Source organism: Eurypyga helias, unplaced genomic scaffold, assembly GCF_000690775.1.
Source record: "Eurypyga helias isolate BGI_N326 unplaced genomic scaffold, ASM69077v1 scaffold30416, whole genome shotgun sequence".
In the NCBI taxonomy this organism is placed as follows: Eukaryota; Metazoa; Chordata; class Aves; order Eurypygiformes; family Eurypygidae; genus Eurypyga; species Eurypyga helias.
The window spans coordinates 1-20,797 of NW_010259126.1; the positions used below are offsets into that span (position 1 = coordinate 1).

At 45.1% G+C, this 20,797-nt stretch overlaps 1 protein-coding gene across 1 annotated transcript in view; it reads left to right on the forward strand.

Annotated features, from left to right (window-relative positions):
* Positions 1 to 138: 138 nt before the first annotated feature.
* Positions 139 to 20,797, forward strand: part of ADAMTS18 (ADAM metallopeptidase with thrombospondin type 1 motif, 18) — a gene marked incomplete at its 5' end in the record, with an annotated part of 68,053 nt that continues 47,394 nt past the window's right edge. The window contains 2 exons of the mRNA XM_010154590.1: positions 139 to 217; positions 2,023 to 2,339. Coding sequence (XP_010152892.1) covers positions 139 to 217; positions 2,023 to 2,339 — 396 coding nt within the window. The remainder of the gene's footprint in view (positions 218 to 2,022; positions 2,340 to 20,797) is intronic.

The window sequence follows — 20,797 nt, forward strand, 5'->3', positions numbered from 1 at the left end:
AGGTCGAGAGCACTTTCTTTCCGCAGGCGCCTGCTGTACTGTCGTACCAGGTTACTGCGGCTTCTGGTGCCGTGTCTTTCTGCCTTTCCTTGTCAAGCGCACCTCGCCCAATGCTCCTTTTCTCTCCGTCTCTTGCAGACCCTTCAGCTGTGCTGCCTCTGCTGCGTGTCCCATGCAGCCACTCTGACCGGTGACAGCATCAGGGAGTGGAGCCATGGTTTGTATAGCTCTGTCTGTGTCTGGGAACATGTGCGTGGATGCTGGTGGTGGTGGGCTGAGCACTTGGGGAGGACGGCACGGTGCTGGGGGAGCATGCAGTGAGAGCAGTCGGCTGCTGTGGAACTGCTCACCCTGGGCAGAGATTAACTTGTTAAGCCCCGTGCGCACAGGCGGAAAGGAAGAATTGGTACAGCGCAGCAATGAATGAGCTGGTGGATACATCCTCCTTTACACGTGCGATTAGGAGGGTGAGTGTTCACAGCCACAACAAAACCTCACGTGTCTGTTGTGGGAGCAGCGAGACAAAAGTGAAAAGGTTTGGGTGGGAGAGGGGCAGAACCGTGCAAGGCAGCTGAGGGGAAGGACTGGGGTGAGTGGGAGCTCAGGAGCCGTTTGTTCCCAGGTTGCAGAGACTAACACTTAGATGTTGATGACTTTAGGAAGTTTGAAGTGCAGTTTATGCTTTTTTATTGAGTGCGAGTGGAAGCAGAGTACAATAGAGAACCACAGCAGGGTGCAGCAAGGAGAACCCGCTTGCACCCGGTCTCTGCTCGCTGGGGGATTCCCTCTCCCCAGCAGCTGCCCGCAGTTTTTGGCCATCAGCCTGCTTGGTGTCCTCAGCTTCTGCCGCTGATTAACACCACTCGAGGAAAGTGAAAGCTCTTGATGTATTGTTTCCACTGTCTAAGGAAAAACAACCTGTCACTGGTAATGTTTTCAGCTTAATGTGTGTCCAATAAAGTCTATTTGGGCAAAGAGATTGATAGTTTTTGCAACATCTGTTACAACACAAGGAGGGGGTTTCCCGCTTTCTTAGCCATGTTATTTCAATTTAGGAAGAGAAGTGAATTGTTTTACTGTCAAGTGTGTGGACATCTTTAAGTATTCACTGAGAAATACAGCTCAGAAATGAAATGGGATTGGGAAGCAGTTTATTTGGCGTAGTTACTCACATAACCAGGAATGGGTGCAAAGATCCCAGTTCAGCAAAAATTCAGACCCAGCTTGCAGGCTACAGGTAATCCCTGTATGGCTGGATCAGCAGCTGTGGTAACGAACCTCAGGCTCGGCACCTGGCTGGGTCACAGCCTCTATTCTTTCATTTCTTAAGTGGCTGTGAGCAGGTCTGGGTCTTCTCACAAATGGTTTTGTAACTTTTCATGTATTTTATCCAAAACAATAAACTTCTTTGACATGCAATTAGCAATGGCCAACTAAAGGTGATTAGGTAGGATGTAATCTCCTTCTGCTGAAGGTCAGTTACAATTTGAAACCCAGTCTAATCAAGCCACTACAAAGAGATGAGGTCTCACTCAGTTAAGGCATTAATAAATTAATCCTTTAATCCATTTGAACAGTGGTACACTTCTACAAAGTCTCAGCCATGTTCCTCCTACAGTGCTACAATATTTGCTGCATTCTTAGGGCAGGAGAAAAGCTCTCAAACCAGCGTGGCCTTCACATTTGACAGCATTAATACGGGGGAGGGGAAAGCCTACAGACCTGCGGGTGATGACAAATGTCTTCAGAAGAGCGATTGTGGGAATGTTCACAGCTATGCTAGTTAGGCTGTTCCTCTCAGTGGGGCAGAAAGGAAACAAACACTGTTTGAGAGCCTGTGTGACTTACAGGGGTGAATGTACGCGGTCGAGCCTACGCACACACAGCCTGCAGCGCTTCCAGGCCGTTCCCTACGTGAGGGGATGCTTCGTGCCACAGCAGAAGCCTGACGCTTGCCGCGTTAGTGACGCTTACCTCGTTTGTTGGATGCGAACGCTGATGGCTACGTTTTTATCCTTGCAGATTATGTGTTTGTGACACCCGTCAAGGTGGATTCCAGTGGATCGTACGTTTCGCACGATGTCTTGCACAGTACTAGGAGGAAGAGATCAGCTCAGAGTTCAAAGAGTTCCTTGCACTACAAATTTTCAGCATTTGGACAGGAACTTCACTTAGAACTTAAACCTTCGACCATTTTAAGCAACAGTTTTGTTGTCCAGGTACTCGGGAAAGATGGAGTCTCAAATTCTCAGGAACATGAAGTTGAGCAGTGTTTCTACCAGGGATTTATAAGGAATGATAGCACCTCTTCCGTAGCAATATCTACATGTGTAGGCTTGGTAAGTGTGTATTTAAAAGAAATCAGCATTAGAAGTATTTTCATATGTGGAATAGTAGCTGAAGGTACATCATTCGTATAATCTTCAGGATACTGTACACCAACAGGCTGCCCAGGGAGGTGGTGGAGTCACCATCCCTGGATGTGTTTAAGAGACGGGTGGATGAGGTGCTGAAAGATACGGTTTAGTGGCGGACAGATACGGTTGGACTGGATGATCTCTAAGGTCTTTTCCAACCTAGTGATTCTATGATTCTATGATTTGGTGATGTTTCTAACACTGCTAGTAGCTGTTGTGTGTAACTGAAGAGGTTTAGTTGTAGCCCATGAGCTGCATCATGCCCTTTGTACTTTTTGATCACAGTCGTTCAGGAAAAAATCCAGAAGACTGGCTGGAAGTTCTAGTAATGATTCCATAGCAGTTTTCATTTGTTGCAGTTGGTGATAGCTAATACATTTTTGATTGTTCTTAAGTAAATGCTCTTCCTGCCTTTGTGAACTACTGTAAATAAGGAAAAAAGTCAATCCATAGGCTTGTGAGAAAAAAAAAATTAAACCTAGGTTTGTCAACCCCCTTAAGGAAGGGTGAATTTCCTAGCTCAGCAGGAGTTACACACCAATTTCCCTGCGTTTCCTTTGACGATTCCAGCCTTACTCGTGTTTATAAGTCTTGATTGGTTGATCTCTTGCGAAGGTGTTAAATATGATCATTGTGTATTTTCCATTTATGGCTGTCATCCAAGTTAGTGAACAATTATTACTCAAAAGTGATTTTTTTCAAAATACGTGTGACTGTTCATTGCCTGCAGGGGAGTCTTTACAGGTGTAATTCAGAAGAATCATCTACAACATTAATAGCTATTTACTATTTTTAGGCTTGAGCCCTTGCACTTGCAGAGCAGTCTCCTATGGATGCAGATTAAAGCAGTGACATTTAACAGTTAGGTGTATGCAGCTGTCTGTATGTTTTGTGGTTGAGGAAGGTCCAGAGGGTATGTCGGGTCATCCTCTAGAAATCTGTTTTGCAAAGGTACTTGTCCATAAGGGCTATTCAGCTGTGTGTGACCGGAGGAAAAAGGAGGAAAAAAGGAGCACTCGAGACACCAGCCTTTCCTTTGAGATAGTAATCAGTGGCTTGAGAAGGCTGCTCATTAGGAAGAGCTGTTGAGTACTGATAACCAGTTGAAGTAGTCTGGATTATATTTTGAATGCTCTACTTTTTTCCTGCACAAGTTAAAGGAATTAGTGTCTTGTAGTTCATTTGAAGGGTTGCAGACATCGTTGGAGCAGGTGCCAGGAACTGGAATGAAGCTGTCTTTTGTGTTTCAGGTTGTGTTTGTGGCGCTGAGCTGTTAATGTCGGATGTGCAAAGTTGTTTCTGTGGAAGCTTCGTCTTCACAACTGCTAGCTTTTACTGTATCTATTCAGGGAAAAAGCGATGTTTTCACTTAGTGGATGATTGTCTTTTCCACTAAGAGAAGTGCTCTACCTGCACACAACAGTTACAGTTTGGGTGAGCTCCCGTTTGGTCTCGTTTTGTTTGTTAATGCGCTTTATGAGTGACGGGAAATGGGCTTGTCAAGTCTTGCCTGGAGAAGGGAGATTCAAGTCTGCCTCAGGTCACAGAGAACAGAATGCGGTGATCTTAACTCAGACTGAAATGGATCTTTTACCACTGTCTTGACATTGCTGTGGCTGCAAAGCTTCACTTAGAAAAGGTCCAGAAGCTGACCACAAGAGAAGAAATATTGTGGCATGAACAAATTTATGATGGCAGAACCTTTTCCAGTTCCTAGATTGTCACCCATTAGAATCTCTCTTTAATCAGTTCCAAGGTTCAATAGACTTCACGTTAATGTAATCTTAACCAGTTGTTTTAACTGGTAAGTGAAGTAAACCTTTACTGACAACAATCCCCTGCAAAGCAGGGCCCACAAGTGAAGTATAATTGTTCCTCTCTCCCTATCCGTTGAACTTCAGTGCACCTAATGAATCCCAGGCAAATCATCAGCAGGATTCTTAGTCTGTCAGCTAGCAAGGCTGCTGCCTTAAAAATGTGCCATCAGCTGTCTGTAATGACAGCCACGTCATTTTAAACTGAGATCCAAATTCAGTAATCGTATTTTAAGTCTGGATGCTCTGCTCTGATCAAGAGAACGTTGTGAATAGCTTCTATATCCTCTTTGCACCAACTGCTTTTGTCACTTGGTTGCCCTTCTTTCCTATTTGCTTTGTTCACTGCAATTAAACCAAAAGTGGTGTTTCTTCTATATGGTTGGTAGCACTAATCTTTCCATTGTTCCTTTCATTAGCAATAGCTTCTCCACAGTAAAGCTGCAGTGACCCATTCTTTCAGGCCTGGAACACCACAATGTGATTTGGAAGCAATTGCATTTCAATAGACTACAGGGACTCTTTGATCTAATTTTTTGGATGACCTAGAGTATTCAGTCATTCAGCTGTCTGTTATCTGCCATTGCCTGCAGAGGGGACTTTTGAGAGGGTCTGTATGGAGTGGTTTGTTGGGCAGGATGACCTTAACACTGGAAAGGAGCAAGAATTTGTTGCTTTGGTATAGCTCTATTAAGAGATGTGTATATCTTACTCACATTTTAATAGCTTAGTTGACAGTAAGGCCCTAGATTTTTATGCTGATTTGATGGTTTGAGGCCAAATGTTGCCATCAGTTAACACCATTTTCTTGATGTGTCAGAAGGCAGAACTGGATCTATGCTGAGTAACTACTCTGATACATCAAGATACTGTTTTAGGAGTAAAAGTTTACTATGAGTACTCTCTTGCCTTTTCATCACCAAAATGTTTAGGTGCTTTGATTTTCAACAAGAAACTTGCTTTTTTCTGCCCTTTTCTTGCTTTAGTCTTTACTTGGTGGAGCATCTGCTATGCAGCAAGAAAGCTGTTTGGGGTTTTTAGTTAAACATTTCTTGCATACAAGATAGTTTAGCTCTCCCTCAGTTTCACCATCAGGCACTGAGTAGCAGCATCATAGTTCCTTGGCGATAGGAGTGTGACAGGTTTATTAAATTCAGGCTCATGTTGTACATCACACAGGCGTGTTATCAGAATGCTCCAAAGACTGATGTACTTTGTACACCTTCAGGAAAATGTGTTCTGGTCTGTCTGTGGAGAATGGTACCTTTCCTCCAAAGTTGTTAAATTATCCAAAATTATCAAGTTGTGATAATTTTTCTATTTTTGTATATTTTTTTTAGTGCATTCTCACTCTTGGGGGTGAGTTTTTTAACTCTTACAACTTTGGGTCAGTGAGTTCATTTATGCTGGTAAATACAAAACTAGTTTCTCTCTTTGGCATCATGTGGCCCAAATATAAATTCATTCATGTGGCCCAAATATAAATTAATCCAAAATTTTCAACTGCTTTCTCTACTGACATTCATTATTACTTTTAATAAAACTCTTCTGTTACTCCAGTGTGCCTTCTCAGAGTTTGCTTCAATCCCTTGTGCCCTCCCAATTGATACAGCCAGGCCACTGGTTTGTCTTGCTGCTCTGTTTACGTTCTCCAGGTCAAGCTGGTTGTTATTCCCACATTCAGTGTTTTTCCAAACTCCTCATTGTTTTTCTTAGTATCATTATTTCTTAATACATTAGTAATAATACTTGCCTTTAGCTATGTAATTGGGAGGTAGACAATGCCAAACCCCCAGAATGCAGGCGTTTTAGTTTTTCTGAAGGAGATAGTGCTGGCCACTGATAGAATAAGAAACTGGGTTTAGGATTTACTCAGTGTGGCCTGTTCTGTATTGCTGTCTCTCACCCACCTGTTGTACTCTCCCATCTGCATTAGAACCAGGTATCTATTGTAGGGTCACCATCTCTAACTCCACTTTCGTGATGGCATTGTCTCAAAGCCTTACGACTCTCTTCCCACTGTGTGTAAACTGTGGGTTGTCTGTCTCTCCTTATATGCAGGTGTTTGTTTTAGGTCTCCTGCGTGCTGCTTGTGTGCGGGCTGTGTGTGCAGACTCTCCTGTATAAAGTGAGTTGTTTGCAGTCACACAGTAAATCAGGGCAGCGCACCAGGGAACCCCAGCACTGGCAGAGGCCAGTTCCCTTCTAGGGACGTTCTGAAAAGTAATTTATAGGAGCAGAAGCCATGTTGCCCTGGTGAACAAGAACTCTCCTACAGAGTCCAACACGTTTCCGTTGTAGTCCAATAGACCACATAGAAAACAGTGAAATAATGAATGAGTAGTTTATTATATAGCATTTGTGGGGTGTTGCTGCTGTTTGGTGGCAGAGTCAGACGAGGGTATCTGGCAAGTACACAACATGCACCCAGCGAAAGAAACGTGCGTACAACAGGGGATCTCTCCTGCCATCACACCGCAGAGGAGACGCGTGTGTGTTTTGGGTCAGAGAAAAGCAGTACGCTTCCATGGGGCAGTTCAGGTCCTTTAAGACTGTTTGATTTCTGTTCTGGCCAAATTCAGCCCTAAGCAAGGCCGGAGAGGCTGCACCTGCTTACACTCGAGGTAGATGTGGGTTGTTCTCTCCCTTTCATGCACCTCAGTTAGCAGAGCAGAGTCGGCGTCACGCACCAGCTAGTGCCCTCCTTTGTTTTTGGTAAGATGTGATTGAATCTCTCACTACAAGGGGCCTCTTTCTCTTGTCTCAAGTTCTGTTATGTTTGTTAGTGTCTAGTCAAGGGAAGAGAAAGAGGAGGGAAGGATGAATCATGTTACACTCCCTGAGCTGTCAGAGGAGTCTGCGACTGGAGAAAGGGTTAGATGTAGTGCTGAGAGATAAACAGGAGATGTACTAATTCAGTGGAGGCTGTATGTGCATGTCTGAGGGCAGGACTTTGCTCAAAGTATCAAAGAAGCCACAAAATTAAAGCTTAATGCAGTCTGGCCACCTAAGAGGCAGGCAGGCACGGCAACTCATGTACCCATTCTTTGTAGTCGTTTAATTGCACCCTGTATTAGCATTATTTAAGTTGATGCTAACAACGGCCTCTTATTCCTAGAGCTCAGACTTTAAGTCCAATTAAATATGTTGAGACAAATCCCAGGGTTCTTATGCCGGCAAGCTCCCATCAAAATCAGTGAGCCAAACGGCTGATAAAAGTACAAAATAATTGCTGTTTGCAAGGAGGTTTCTTTAGAAACCCACAGCTGTAAAAATAGGACAAAATTTGCCCCAGTGGGACGCTGAAGCGAAACTAAGTGCAGAACTGGTGATTTGACTCATTCTGAAACCGATTTTTAGTCCATCCTTAAGGCAATATACAAATCCTACATTTTCTGCCATTATAACTGTGCAACATGAACAGCACTTGGCACACGAGTGCTCTGACTTTCTTCATATTCACACACCATTCCATTTCCATCCTTTATAAAACATAAACTGTCATCATTTTGTCCACTCTTTGGATGGATATTCTGCCATTGTTCACTCCATAATGTGGTAGAGGTGAAAATAAGTAAAATCTTTACAGGAAAATGAGATGACAATGGGAAAAAGCCATATGCTTGAAGATATTTTAAATTATACTGGACAAATACAAGACACTGTTTATGGTCTCAGCACTTAATTGCCGATGGGAAAGGAATTGTGTGATTAGATTATTGATTGCCCTTCTCCATATCTGTCTGATAAGCTTTCTGTTTAACGCTGGCTTTAGCTCTGCAAGACAAAGGCAGTGTTATCCCAGGCACTTTGGCCCTGCTGATTCCTGATGGGTAAGAAATAGAATTAAAGAGGATTAATGATGGAAAAGTAATCTGCTGCTGTTGGACAGGAGAAGTAATAGAGGTTGCATTTCTTTCAGGTTTTGTATTAAAAAACCTGGATACCAGGAACATGTGTAGAGGAAATACAGTGTCACTGAGAGCACTTGGGCTCCATCAGCCGGAACACAGCAGGCTGTGGACGCAGAGCAGCTCGCAAGAGTGCCCACGAGAGCGGGTCCCCCCAGTTGCTCTTGCCTGTTCCATTATTGCTCAGCTGGCAGTAAGAGCACCAAAACTGTCTCTCCGTGTCAGAGCAAACGCCAGGCTGTTGTCAGCACCGCTACTTGCCCCCTTAAAACAGCTCCAGGATCGGGGGGCCATCCATCGTACCCAGATGCACCGTTCACCCTGGCCTGCCTTGTTAAGCAGCGGTCCCACTGTAGCTTCTAAAGGAATTAGCAGACTCTGTCTGTACTTGAGACATCTGCGTTTTTCTTGCTGTAGCAAAGTCTTTCCACAAAGCCTGGTTCCCACACTTTTCCCCAGTCCATTAGAGAGAAGCTTATAGTCAAATGCCTTCATAAGGGTCAGGAGAGGATGACCTGTCTGCACAGACTTGACCTCTTCATAACAGGATGTCTTTGATGTAAATGAGGGTTTTTATTTTAAGCGCCACTATTTTCATTTGGATCGTACCCTCTCTGCTGCCGCGACGCAGCATATTCACTTCTGTAGAGCTGCTGAACAGCTAAAACAGCGCTGTCGTTGGAGCCAGATTCTAATAACTGATGGCAGCTTTCAGTCACTAATAATTAACCTAAACAAAGTTTTATTTCTGTATTTTTTCCCCTTCTTCCTCCACTTCATAGTGTTTGAGGAAGATACCGGGTTTGCAGACCTGGAGTGTAAGGGCTTTTGTTTACCCAAAACACAATGACAGTCTGTGAACCTGCAGTCCAAGCCCAACTCAAGCAGCCCCCTCCTACAGCTCCGTACCCGACATGCAGCAGCAGAGTGGAAAGCACGGGAGTAGCTTTGTTGGGCCCTGGCCCTGCCACAGACTCCACTTAATTTGAGCAAACAGTGCTATCAAAACTGTTCTTAAACCTTTTTTCCCCCAAGCTTGCTCCCTCCTCAGCATCTCTGCAAAACCCGTGCTCTGATTGTCATGACAGCTGTGAGATCTGCGCCCTCCTGCTCACTTGGGAGCTTGACTTTGGTTCAGCGCGCTGCCCCGTTGTAGCCAGCCTGGATGGTCGCTGGGAGGTTGTTACCAGCTCCCCAAGTCCCTTGGCCGTTCTGGCACCTACAGTTTTGGCTTGCCACAGTTATGTTTAAGTCTACAAGGTATTTAAGGCAATGTTTTCTAATTTGCTACTTTTAAGGGAAGAGTGTTTCTGATGTGCAGCATGTGCCGTACCTTCCAAAGAGGTTTGGCTGCTGGGGCTGCTGACTAGTGTTGCCAGCAGGGAGAGAAGGACGGGGGTCTAGAGGCTGGTTGCAAGGTCTGTGGTTTGAAATCTGCAGTCTGTGGATGGGGGCAAGTTAAAAGCTGGGGCTGTGTTAGACAAAGGCATCTGGGGCTGTGAGGCCAATAATGTATCGGTCAGTTCCTTAAGACCATTCCAGAGCTCTTTGCATCTGATTTCATTCTCTCCTGAGCATGGGTCATGTCTTTGACTTGCACATTTCTAGCTCTCTAGGGATTTTCTAGAAACTACCCGCTCTTGCGTTCTGGAAGTTGCAGTGTCCAGTGATCACCTGACAGTATCCCACTAAAGCCAGCAGCCCTTTTAGTCATCAGAAACGTTCCCTCTGACCTGACACCTGACCACGTACAGAAGCTCCGTGCGCTTCGTTTTGGGGCGGTCTTCTCTCAGTGAGCTGGCAGGAGAGGGGTTAAACTTAGTCATCTCTGCAGTGGGAGCTAGCAGTGGACCTACAGAGAGTTGTATCAGCTGAAAGTCAGACTTTGGTATCTTTTTTTTTCCAAAACCCACTCATTTTCTGTTAGGACAGCTCTGACTAACCCTTAAATGGTATCAGAGTTGAACTGTAATGGGTAATTACATTACAAATAAGGTTTCCCTCTGTCTTTTTGATCATGTCACTGAGAGCAGAAATGTTGGTTCTTTCTTGCCTTTTCTTATCCCATTTTAATCCCAATTCTGTTGCTGCAGGTCTACCATAAATTACAGTATGCTAAAGGAATTTCCCATTGATTTGCTCTGACAGTGATGTGACCAGATATGTGAATAGCTGATGGAAGCAGAACTTATCTTTGGCTCAGACAGTAGAGCATTAACTAAAGCTTCGAGGTAAACATTTACACAAGAAACCTGCGATCATAATGCCTTGCAGCTCAGCACAGTTTACAAACATGTATTAATTAAGCTTTGCTGTGTGTTAGCTGAGAACAGCATCCTAGCTCATAATAGGTTGACATCAGTAACCTTTTATTGTTTAGCATGCTCGGAAGTCACTAAGAATGAGGGGGAAGAAATGTCACATAATCGGGTCAGATGCAAGCGAGTGAGGCTTGATGGTTGAAGCTCAGTACCGTGGGAACCGTCATTGTTGAGAGTGATTTCTGGAACACGCAAGTCTTTCTCTTTTACAGTGTTAGGTCATAAGCTAGGGGAGTCTCCAAAGGAGTTGTGCAGTCAGATGGAAGCCCTTTCCCTGAATCTCCTAAGTGGCTGCCCAGCTAGTTCCTGCCAAAAAAGAGTAGAAGAAGAAAGTTTGATGACAAAGATAAAAGGTCCTGAAGTTATTCTTAGGGGAGTAGGAAGGCCCAGCACACACCTGCTTACCCGACGAAGGAAGCTGAGGCAGCAACGTGGCGTTTGCTTGCAGCGACCACGGGGCGTTGCTTTCCGCTCTCTGGCACGGGCTGTGTACACAGCACTCGGAGCTGCGTTCTTGGAGAGCGGCGTTCTCGCTGCTCACAGTGGGATCGCTTCAGTGCTTGTGCCTGCCTGCCTAATCTATGTTAATTGAAGGACTTTTGTGTCTCAACACCTTTATTAATATTAATGGCATGAGATTTTTAATGGACCTATGCAAAATACGCTTGACCTAGCTTGAGCCCTCACTTTTGTTTTTATACTCTGTGGCACAGTGTGGCTTCCAACTAATTTCAGAACAGAATATTCTATTCTGTGGCAGAATACACAAACTAATGAAACACGGATTACTCTTCAGATCTGCACTTTCTTTGCCATGAGATATAAAATTTATGTAGCACCAGAATATAGTTAAGGGTTTTTTTTAATCATTAAATTAAAAACAGATTTGCTTTTTCTTCATGAAAGTTCTTGCACTTCAGTGAAGATTGAGCACTTTAAAAATAATTGTACCTTGAGCAGGCTTGTCTTGTGCCACACGGTCATTCTTTGTTTCAATGACTTCCTCCTAAAAGTCTTAAAATTAGGCTAGACAAAACCTCAGGGAATATTTCAGGTTAATGTTGTAACCAAAGTGTAAGCTGGTCGTGGTAAGGGGTGGGTGTAAATGCTGTGACACAGTGTCAGAGAAGAACGTTTGAACTTCTCTAAAAATGTGGCTACTCAGTTTCATTCCGTGTGAACACTTGGGAAAGTTACGCTGTTTGTTTTGGTAGGTGCAAGTATAAATCAAAGGTTAAAATACTGATCTTTCGCAGCCCACTATGGATGGTTACAGTATGGACAAGAAAAATCCTTCTGCCGCTTTTGCACTGTTTACTAGTGTTTCTGACGAAGGACCATTCCTTACAGCACGCTCTACGTCACATTGTTTGCAATCGATGTTTGTCAGATCACTGTAGAGACCAGCCTACCACCGCGGTATCCCCAGCCCCCTGTTTCTGTCTCTGTTGCCTTCTCTTCATGCAGAAGCCATGCTGAAGGCTGTGTGGATGGTTTTTGCACTCCCAACATCACGTACCGATGATAAGATTGTTATCCTGCCTCTAGGAGCAAAAGCTTGAGCAAAGGGATGGAAAAAGGACAGTTTCCAGGCTGACAAAAGTGAGCAGCTGATGTCTACTGACTGTGCTGCCACACAGCATCTTCCACTCTCATTGACAGGTCTTTGCTGGGTTTACCGCCTTCACCTAAAGCTTGTAGTCAGTAAAAAATTCATGCTGATGGCTTAGGATCAGAACCTGGCCTCAGGAGAGGTCTCTTTTTTTTTTTCCCTCCATACGTCATCTTGGCCCTTGAGTCGAGGCACACCATTTCTTTGGGGGACATCACTACAGTTACTCTTTGGTTTAGAAAGGCATTTTGCACATGGGAAGTACCACTGGCTCATCAGGAAAGCGAAGCATGTCCTTTTCTACTGGTAGACCCCAAAACACATCTTGCACATAATCCATGGTGATGCTGTACAATCAGATTTGACTGCATCAGAAGTGAGGTGGAGGAAAATCCCCTATTTGAAGGGCAGAGAAACCCACTGCAGACGTGACCCTGTGCTGTTCTCGTGGACCACTCGGACTAGGAGCAGCCAGGAGGGAAGTGAGGCAGGAGTTCAGGCAGTTTCCCAGAGAACCAGCTGCTGCTAGAAAGTGCACTGAAGTGTTTGGCCTCTGGTGCCTGCAGCTGCCAGATACGCTCCGGGGTACTAACGCCAAGTGTTCTTGTTCTGCTGCGCTGCCGGAGTCAAGTCTGGCATTGGGGGTAAAAGAGGGAAGTGCCTTTGAGGCTTGTTTCCCTTGTTAGGCAGGAGGTGGACTTCAGGGGTTTTGGTCTACAAAGATGTGCACGGGTATTACCATTGTCGTCCTGGGAACACCCGTTAGAGGCAAGACCTCGTTCATCTCCTGCTCTTGGTAACAGAGAATAATGGCAGAGGAGAACATGCCGTCTGTCACAGAAATAGTTAATTGATTCCTCTGCTGACCAGAGAGCCCTGGGTGGTTGTTCTAACTGCCCGAGGCTCAGTGCTGGGGGTCCCACTGGATGAGGACCATGTATGACCCCGGGGACAGGGTGGGTGCTGTGACAGAGCAGCATACGGCTGGTGCCGTGTGTCTGTGAGCATCACCGACGGTACGGTGACAAAGGCTTGCTTTCTCCCTCAGCCTGCCTGACAGGAGGTACCAACAGAAGGACAATTTGATCTTGAATCAAGAGGGGCTGGTAGATTTCCGTAGACAGTGGAAGCTGGGAACAAAAATGTGTCAGACCTTGGACTTGGCCTGTGAATATGGCAGCGCTTCTATTTTCAGGTTCTCAGCTTTTGGGCGCTAGTGCCATGAGGAGCTTATTTTTGTTGTAATTTTCCAAGTATTTCTTGAAAACCAGCTTTCTGGTGTGTAGACTAGCACCACAGGACTGAGTTACTTGGGAATAGCTTGAGGGCTGAGGAACAGTGTATTTTTTGTTGTTGTGGCTGTTCACATGATTAAATAAATCTTTTTAAAGATTAGAGTCTGGGAAAGTTGGGAACACATTCAAATGTGAGAAACAAACCAGAAGGAAATGTTTTTCACCCAGAATGAAGGTCTTTCTTCAGCAAGCTGACGCTGGGCTCCTCCACAGCCCTACTCCTGTATTAGGTTTAAGAGAAGATGTGGAGCATCTCCCATGGGGCTGTTTCCCGCTCACTGTCCACCTGCTCTGAACGGTGCCCATGTGCTCCAGAATACCCCCTTGGATATGCCACATGCTCTGAGTGACAGCTTAGCCTCTGGACCTGACTTTTTGCATTTTACTTGCCAGTAAGAAGGAAGAGACATGTACCTACCCATGCACACTACAGCAGTGCACTGATGTGATGCCAGTCCTTTGATTTGGGAAGAACAGTGCAATCCAGTGTCCGTTGTCTGTGAAGTATTAGTATGTTTGTATGTCCATAAGGTCGCACAAGGCAGTGCTCTTTACTGCTGTTGTCTCTCCTCCCGTGCAATAACTGTCTTATGTGCTAGCAACATAACAGTTATCATTTAAATCAACACCTTTGTGTCCCACCCAAGAAGGGACTTAAATTATAAAGAGAAGCTTGATGTGATTTCTGGCTGATTTCTGTAGTAAGTGGATGGATGGATGTAGGGTTATTGCAAAAAGTAATAATGTAGAGGATATATATCTGTCTTGCATGATTTCTACCATTATATATTAGTATACGTTAAAGGAATAAGTCACTTTAAGTCCATAAATTATCTTATAAGTTATATTTACGCTTGAAAGAATCAAATTTATTTTGGATTGGTGAACTCTGTGATAATTGGTATTAGTATAATTAATTTGAAAGCACAGGAAATTTCAGTGTCCTATTCCAGCCCTTGGGAGGAGTGCAGTGGAGGTTTGTAAAGAGAAGCCCTGGACAGGGTGACTAAATGTGGCTGAAGCTATTCCAGCAGGATGGGGGCGCAGCGTAAACCCCCTCTTACCTTACCGGCGTCCCTGCGCATGCCGGCGCTCCGCAGCAAGACGTTGGGTTGATTCATAGCAGCTGATGAGCAGTTTGAAATGACAGAGTTTTCAATTTCCTTGTTCCTGACAGATAAAGAGGGTGGGCATTTCCTGATTGTATGGTATACATTCCGAATGTTTCAGTCCCCCGTGGTGCTGTTTGTGACTAATTCACTCCCATGGCACATTAGCACTGCTGGGTTTGTGCTGTGGGAGGAGCGGTGGTGCTACGTGCTGTGAAGGGAGGAAATGTTTCACAACAAGAGGTCCTCCTGGCTTTTCCTCTGTTTACCTTACCACCTGGAAAGAAGAAAAGGTGGAGTGAATGACTGATGGTCCAGATGGATTCCATGAGCAGTCACATCTTTAGTCATGGCACGTTAAGCTGGGCAAATTCATGCTGGGATGTGGCAGGATTGCGCTTTGACCCCTGGAAGCACATAGAATCTTCTGTAGGAAAATGAGTAGGCACGCCTAGGGCTGGTCTGCCTTCGTGCCAGCAGCCTTTGGGCGGGCAGTGCCCCTTCAGATGCCACTGAGCAGCCAGATCAGTCTGGGGAACAGTCAGGGGTGTGAGGGACAGGGCTTGAGGACAGGCTGTAGCAGAGAAGCTAGAATCTGAGGGTGATACATCAGTGGCTGTGCGAGTGGCGTGGAGCTTCGCACAGACTCGGGGTGGGAGGACTGTGGTTTTCACTTTTCACACTCACTTTTAATTCTTGCCTATAAAGCAGACAAACAGTCTCTTGTTTATGGGAGTTGGTGTGCCTTGGAGCACTACTTATTTGACTCAGGCAGCACACTAAGTGTATCCTGATTTCTAAGTAAGGGCCCAAGATACAACAGCTGCCAAGCTGTGCAGCAGCGCTCTCGAGATGCCTGAGGTCCGCGAGAGCAGCCGACGGCTGCGATGCAGCATGGTGCGACCTCGGGTCATGTTCATGGTGTCAGGACGGAGCAGAGAGCACACGTGGGCCCTGGGACTGGGAACTATGTATGTGATTGAAGTGTCTGTAACACACTTCCCTGATGTCTCAGAGCCGCTGTGGACAGAGCCTCTGACAGCACATCCCTCCTCTTGGAGCTTTTCTCTTAACCTATGCTTAACCTAACCTTTGCTTAACCTACTGTTCAGTAGATTCATTGCAGAAAGAAGGTCAGGCTGCTTAGGAAATTTTGGCTCCTAAATCTTCTGTTGATTTTTTTTTTTTTACCATCCTTTTATAACTTTGCAGCATGCTGAGCTGTCAACAAATTCCGCATAATTGTATCTCCCTTGACTTTACTGCTTTGCTATTTCAATAAGAAGGCCTGTAGTGTTTAACACAGTGGCAACATCTGTGGCAATAGATTTCTAGATTTCTTGGACCAATTTAATATAAAGAATACTTCATAGAAGAAAAAGCTGCTTTCAGGCACAACCGTCCCTTTGTCACTTTCCCATTTCCTGAGATCATCACAGGGTTACATACATCTTTTGTTCTACATAGACTTTATTTTGAGAGTCTAATATGTGAGGTAGTGCACTCAAAACACTACAAATGCTTTAATGAAGTCGTAGCAAATGGGGCTTGCTGACAGAGGAACCAAGGGCTTCCTCCCTTCTTGGACCAGTTTCTGTCAGACTCTGTAGAAATGGGAGCCTTTTTGTCCTCCGTCCTTACTTCTGATTCTCAGAGGTGCATAACAGCACCCAGACACCAGCCTGATATTCTCACTCTTGGGCCATCTTTGCTTCTTGTTTTCCATTCCCTTAATGGCCTAAACTCTTTTGTTCCCCTCCCTTTCTCCTCCCCACATAGATATTTCAACATATGTATATGTGGAATATCAGCAAAGCTGATACTTTGCTCCCTACAGAGTTCTTTGCGACCACTCTCTCATGTAACTAATCCACAGCAATGTATACTCCAACAAGGAAAATTAAAAGGTTGGGAACCACTGACCTAACTTCTTAGTAAGCAGTACAGCTGGCAATCAGATGTAACCCGAGCGCCTCGGTATTGGAGCTGCCCGAGCTATTCATAGCAAAGTAAAATTGCTATGGGAATTGAGCTGGATTTAGTTTGTTTGAATGCAAATTATCCCAGGTCAGACAGGCTCAGATCTTCTGCCCCCTCAAATTCATTTGCATCAGCTCTGCCAGGCTGAGGCTTTTAGCTGGAGGATCTTTGCCGGGGAAAAGTGGGTGTAGGTAGTGAAGCGCCAGTGTCTGGAGCATTCGCTGTAGGGCTGTGATGCAGCCAGGACCTCTGGAGAGTGAGGGGTGGGCTGTCAGCTAGCCCGGCGTGGTGTCCGAGCGTGTTGGGTTGGTGTCTCTCTGTTGGCTGGTATCTTGTCAGGGAGAAGGGGGTCTTTCAGGCTTGTCAGCCACTCTCGCTCATGATAGGAAATGTTATTCTGAAAGGTCCAGCTGCCAACATCCCGTCATCACAGGAAAATATGCTTTTTCACTAAAACCCCCAAAGTTTGATTCTAGTACACATGATCATAAAGGGTAAAAAACCCTCTGAAAAACTCAGCTGAAAATGGTTCAAGAAATCAGAAAGAAAATAAAACACCAAAGCCCTTCGGCATTATTTTAAAAACGTCTCATAATTTATAGTGTTGTTTCCTGCAAGGTCTGATTCATGACTTTTAATGTTTGGAGTTGCATGTCTGATAGGGAGGAATGTTCCTGATCAGAAACACTCAAGCAAGCATCTGTTAATGCTAAGTACCTATGGAAAAGAATTTCCAAGTACTGATTTTAGTTATCTATCATCAGGTCTTTGTTTTTTTTAAACTGTTCATTTTCTGTGTCACTATGCCCTAATCTTACTGGGTTTGCCTTTATCACAACTACAGGAGCAGAAGATTTGTTAAGAAGGCATGAAGTTTCCCTAGAATATTAGTCGGTCTGAATTCCGTCCACATAAAATCGATTAGCTGTACACAAAGGAGGAGGGGAATCTTGCCAGAACGTTTTCATTGCACCTAATCCTTCCAGCAGCATGAATAATTCACAGCAAACCATCCTTAGGGTGAAATTCTGCCCGGTGCAAAGGCCTGTTATGGATCTGGGCATCTTGAAGTCACATTTCAGAGATTTAAGAGGAACAGGAATGCTGCTCTTATTTTGTGCCGTTACACAGAATGGGAGGACAGGGAGGGCTGCGTTTTCTATGCTTCAAAGTTTCCAAAAGGTAGAGCTCCTATCACCCTTCAAGGGTTCTCTTAGACTGGGCGCTCGGGTACCAGGGATGCTTGAATAGGGGACCCAGCCAGCTCCTTCTGGAGTCAGTTCTCTGCTGCTGTCGATGTACCGTAGTGACTGATCGATGGTGAGACAGCACATGACAAATCGTGGGCTCTTTTTAGGAAAAGTGAAGCAGAAATGCATTCATAAAACAATCCTGCTGTTTTCTGTTTGCTGTGTGATGGATTTCAGAACTGCCAGAAGTAATAAAATACCTAGATTTTATCTGACAGTTGCGGGGATTTGCTTAAACAGGCCGTGCCCGAGTGCTTGTTCAGCTACCAGCCTAAATTCGCCCTGTTGCTGTTAGCTAATTGCTTTCCGGAACCACCGTAGCAAGCCAGCCTGACGGGATTGTTAATGAAGTGATCCTCAGCGCAGCTTGGTAAACCTTTGGCACTTCACTTCCATGTTATTAGTGTACGGTTAGTGTCAGAATGCTGTAGTTTACATCAGTATTTTCCTTCTGTTCATTTATCATGCCTACTTCTGTTTTTTAAAAAACCCAAAACATGAGAAATGAGGGAGTTCACGTACTGACAAGCAAGTATGTAATCTGTGGCAAAGCAATCAAATCTGTGTTAGTTCTAGAATATCTCATTACCCTGCAATAAATACCAATTTAATACATTTACATACCAACGTGACTGGTTCAATTACCTTAAGTGGAGGAACAAATAAGAATATTTCCTTATTTGCCATATGCTGACAGAGGGTTGCATAAAGATGTCTTAAACAAGTTCAGTCAGCTGCAGAAATACAAAGGCAGTATTCAGAGATAACGCTGTCTTTGTTCATATAGGAATAATTAAAGACATGCAATTTTGTTACCTTGTTTTAATAATTGCTGAATGTTCTGCATAGCACTTCTTTTGAGCAACCAAACAGAGCAGTCTTTCATGACTAGCTCACACTGGCAATTTAAACACCGTGCCCTCCTTCTGTCAGATCTTCAGATAATAAAATGCTATATTGTTAAGAACTCTTTACATTTTACATTTGTGAGAAATCTATGTTATGTTAGAAAACAGAATAAATTGAGTTATTCTTGTGAGTCACGTGGAATTTACAGGGAAATGTGATCTGCCATACAATTCTCAAGTCAGAATAGGCAACCAGTGATACTAATGCTTCTTTCACGATAAAAATATTTTAGTGTGTGTAAAGGCCATTAACTTAACCTAAACATTTGCTGTGGTACAGAGCCAGATCGTCCGATCTGGTGAAAGTCAGTAAAGGGCTGCTGAGGTTCTTCTCATCAGCCGAGGACCCAGTCCAATAAACCAGCACATTTGTACTTCCCTGACTCCGGGGTAGCCGTCAGTAACTGCGCCCGTACGGTCTCGATCCTTTTCTGAAGGATGGGTGAATTTGGTTGGCAAACATAAAAGCTAGGGAAAAGTGCCTGGTTTGGGAGAGGATCAAAAATGAACATACTCTGAGCTTTACTCGTGGGATTTCTGACTTCAGTAATACATGTGTATTATTGGAAACCTCATGAGAGTCCATTCTCACTAGTTTCCCAGAACATTTTATTTCCCAGCCTGGTATAAACAAGCTCTGGAAGTGCTTGCAGAGACAATGCTCAGCTCAGTGGGAGCTCCTGGGTGCTTAACACTTTAAAAGTCGGTCATCTATTTAACAACCTGTGTGTGGATTTATGGTCGAGAGGCTTCACTTTTTGTTGGAGATGGTGGATCCTGTCACCGTGCGGCAGCAGCTTAATGCACGCAGAGCTGCGCTAACACGGGCGCACCACGGCAAACCACGCCTCAGCGGGGGCAGCTGCCGTCCCCTTTGCGGTTACCCAGAGGGGCTGTAGGTCACAGCAGAGAGGGAGTGAACTTCTTGAATTACCATGATTTACTGCTATCGGTTTGGCTGTTTGCTCATGATGCTTCCCGAGAGGAAAGGTGTCTTTCCCCTCAGCAACACTTTCTGCAGTTCAGGTCCTTCTTGCTGCTTTGCCAGATATGCTGCTTGTTGGTTTTTTCTGCCTAATTTCACATCTTAATTTGCTCATTTTGATTATATTTTCCAGAGCATTGACATTCTGACCCTAACCTGAGAGGTGCTCAATAACCCGTCTCTCCAAGTCAGTTAGCGATAGCGGGTATCTGCGATTCCAGGTCAGGCTGTACTACTCTGCTGGCTGTAACTCTTGGAAGTAGTTTTGCTTATGACTTGCAGTGAGGTTAGAGTCCCATGTATTTTTTAGACTACCAACTTAACCCATCCCAAGGGGTGAGTGTACTTCGTTACACGTTCTCTATGAAGCTGTAATTTATTTTGACTGCTTCCATGATGCAGGGGTGCTTTCTCCAGCCTTGTACTAGTGTTGGTTGCTTCGGAGGAAAGAGGAATCTGTAAGATGAATGTTGGCAAACTTAACAGGGCTTTATTCTTCCTGGGAATCCTTCGCATGTGTGAGAAAACAATGTTTCCCCCTTTTCAACGCTTGACCCAAACCCCATTCTAAAGGGCTGGCACTCTTCCTGCTGTCTCGACGGGTCGTTGTGTCGGGCCGGGATACGCACAGGGCAGTGCCATCTCCACACGCTTTCTCCAGAGTCACTGTCGCTGTCCTCCGAGCTGCTGGCCGCGAGTGGGGTGTTACAAAATACCCCATAGACGCATAAATGCTACGCTGTGCTCGAGCTAATGACCCGGTCTCTTAGCAGCTACACTGCTTCTGGTGGGAGCTGGCCTGGCACCAGCCGCCGTGGGGCGGGTGCGGAAGGAACGGGGGACTGATCGTGGGTGGGAAGATAATTTCTGTGCTTCGTGAAGGCATTGCCATTACCTGCTTACGAAACCTGAGGGAAGGGTCTCATTGCTCTGTCAGCCTGTGGTGGAATCTCCACAGGGGTACAGGACTTCTGGGGAGACCTCTCCCTTCCAGCACATGCTGCAGCGGGTTGGTATTTGAAAACTGACATGTGGCCAATTCTGGAGGCCACTCTGGGCCCAGAGGCAACTTCTGGCTGTTGTCAGGTAGCTCCACATTGTGGGAATAGCTTCCTTTCCTCTGGATCTCTGTTACACTCTCTCTGCTTCTGGGATGCTCGTTCCAGCACGGGGAGCGCTCTGGCAGACAAAGCCC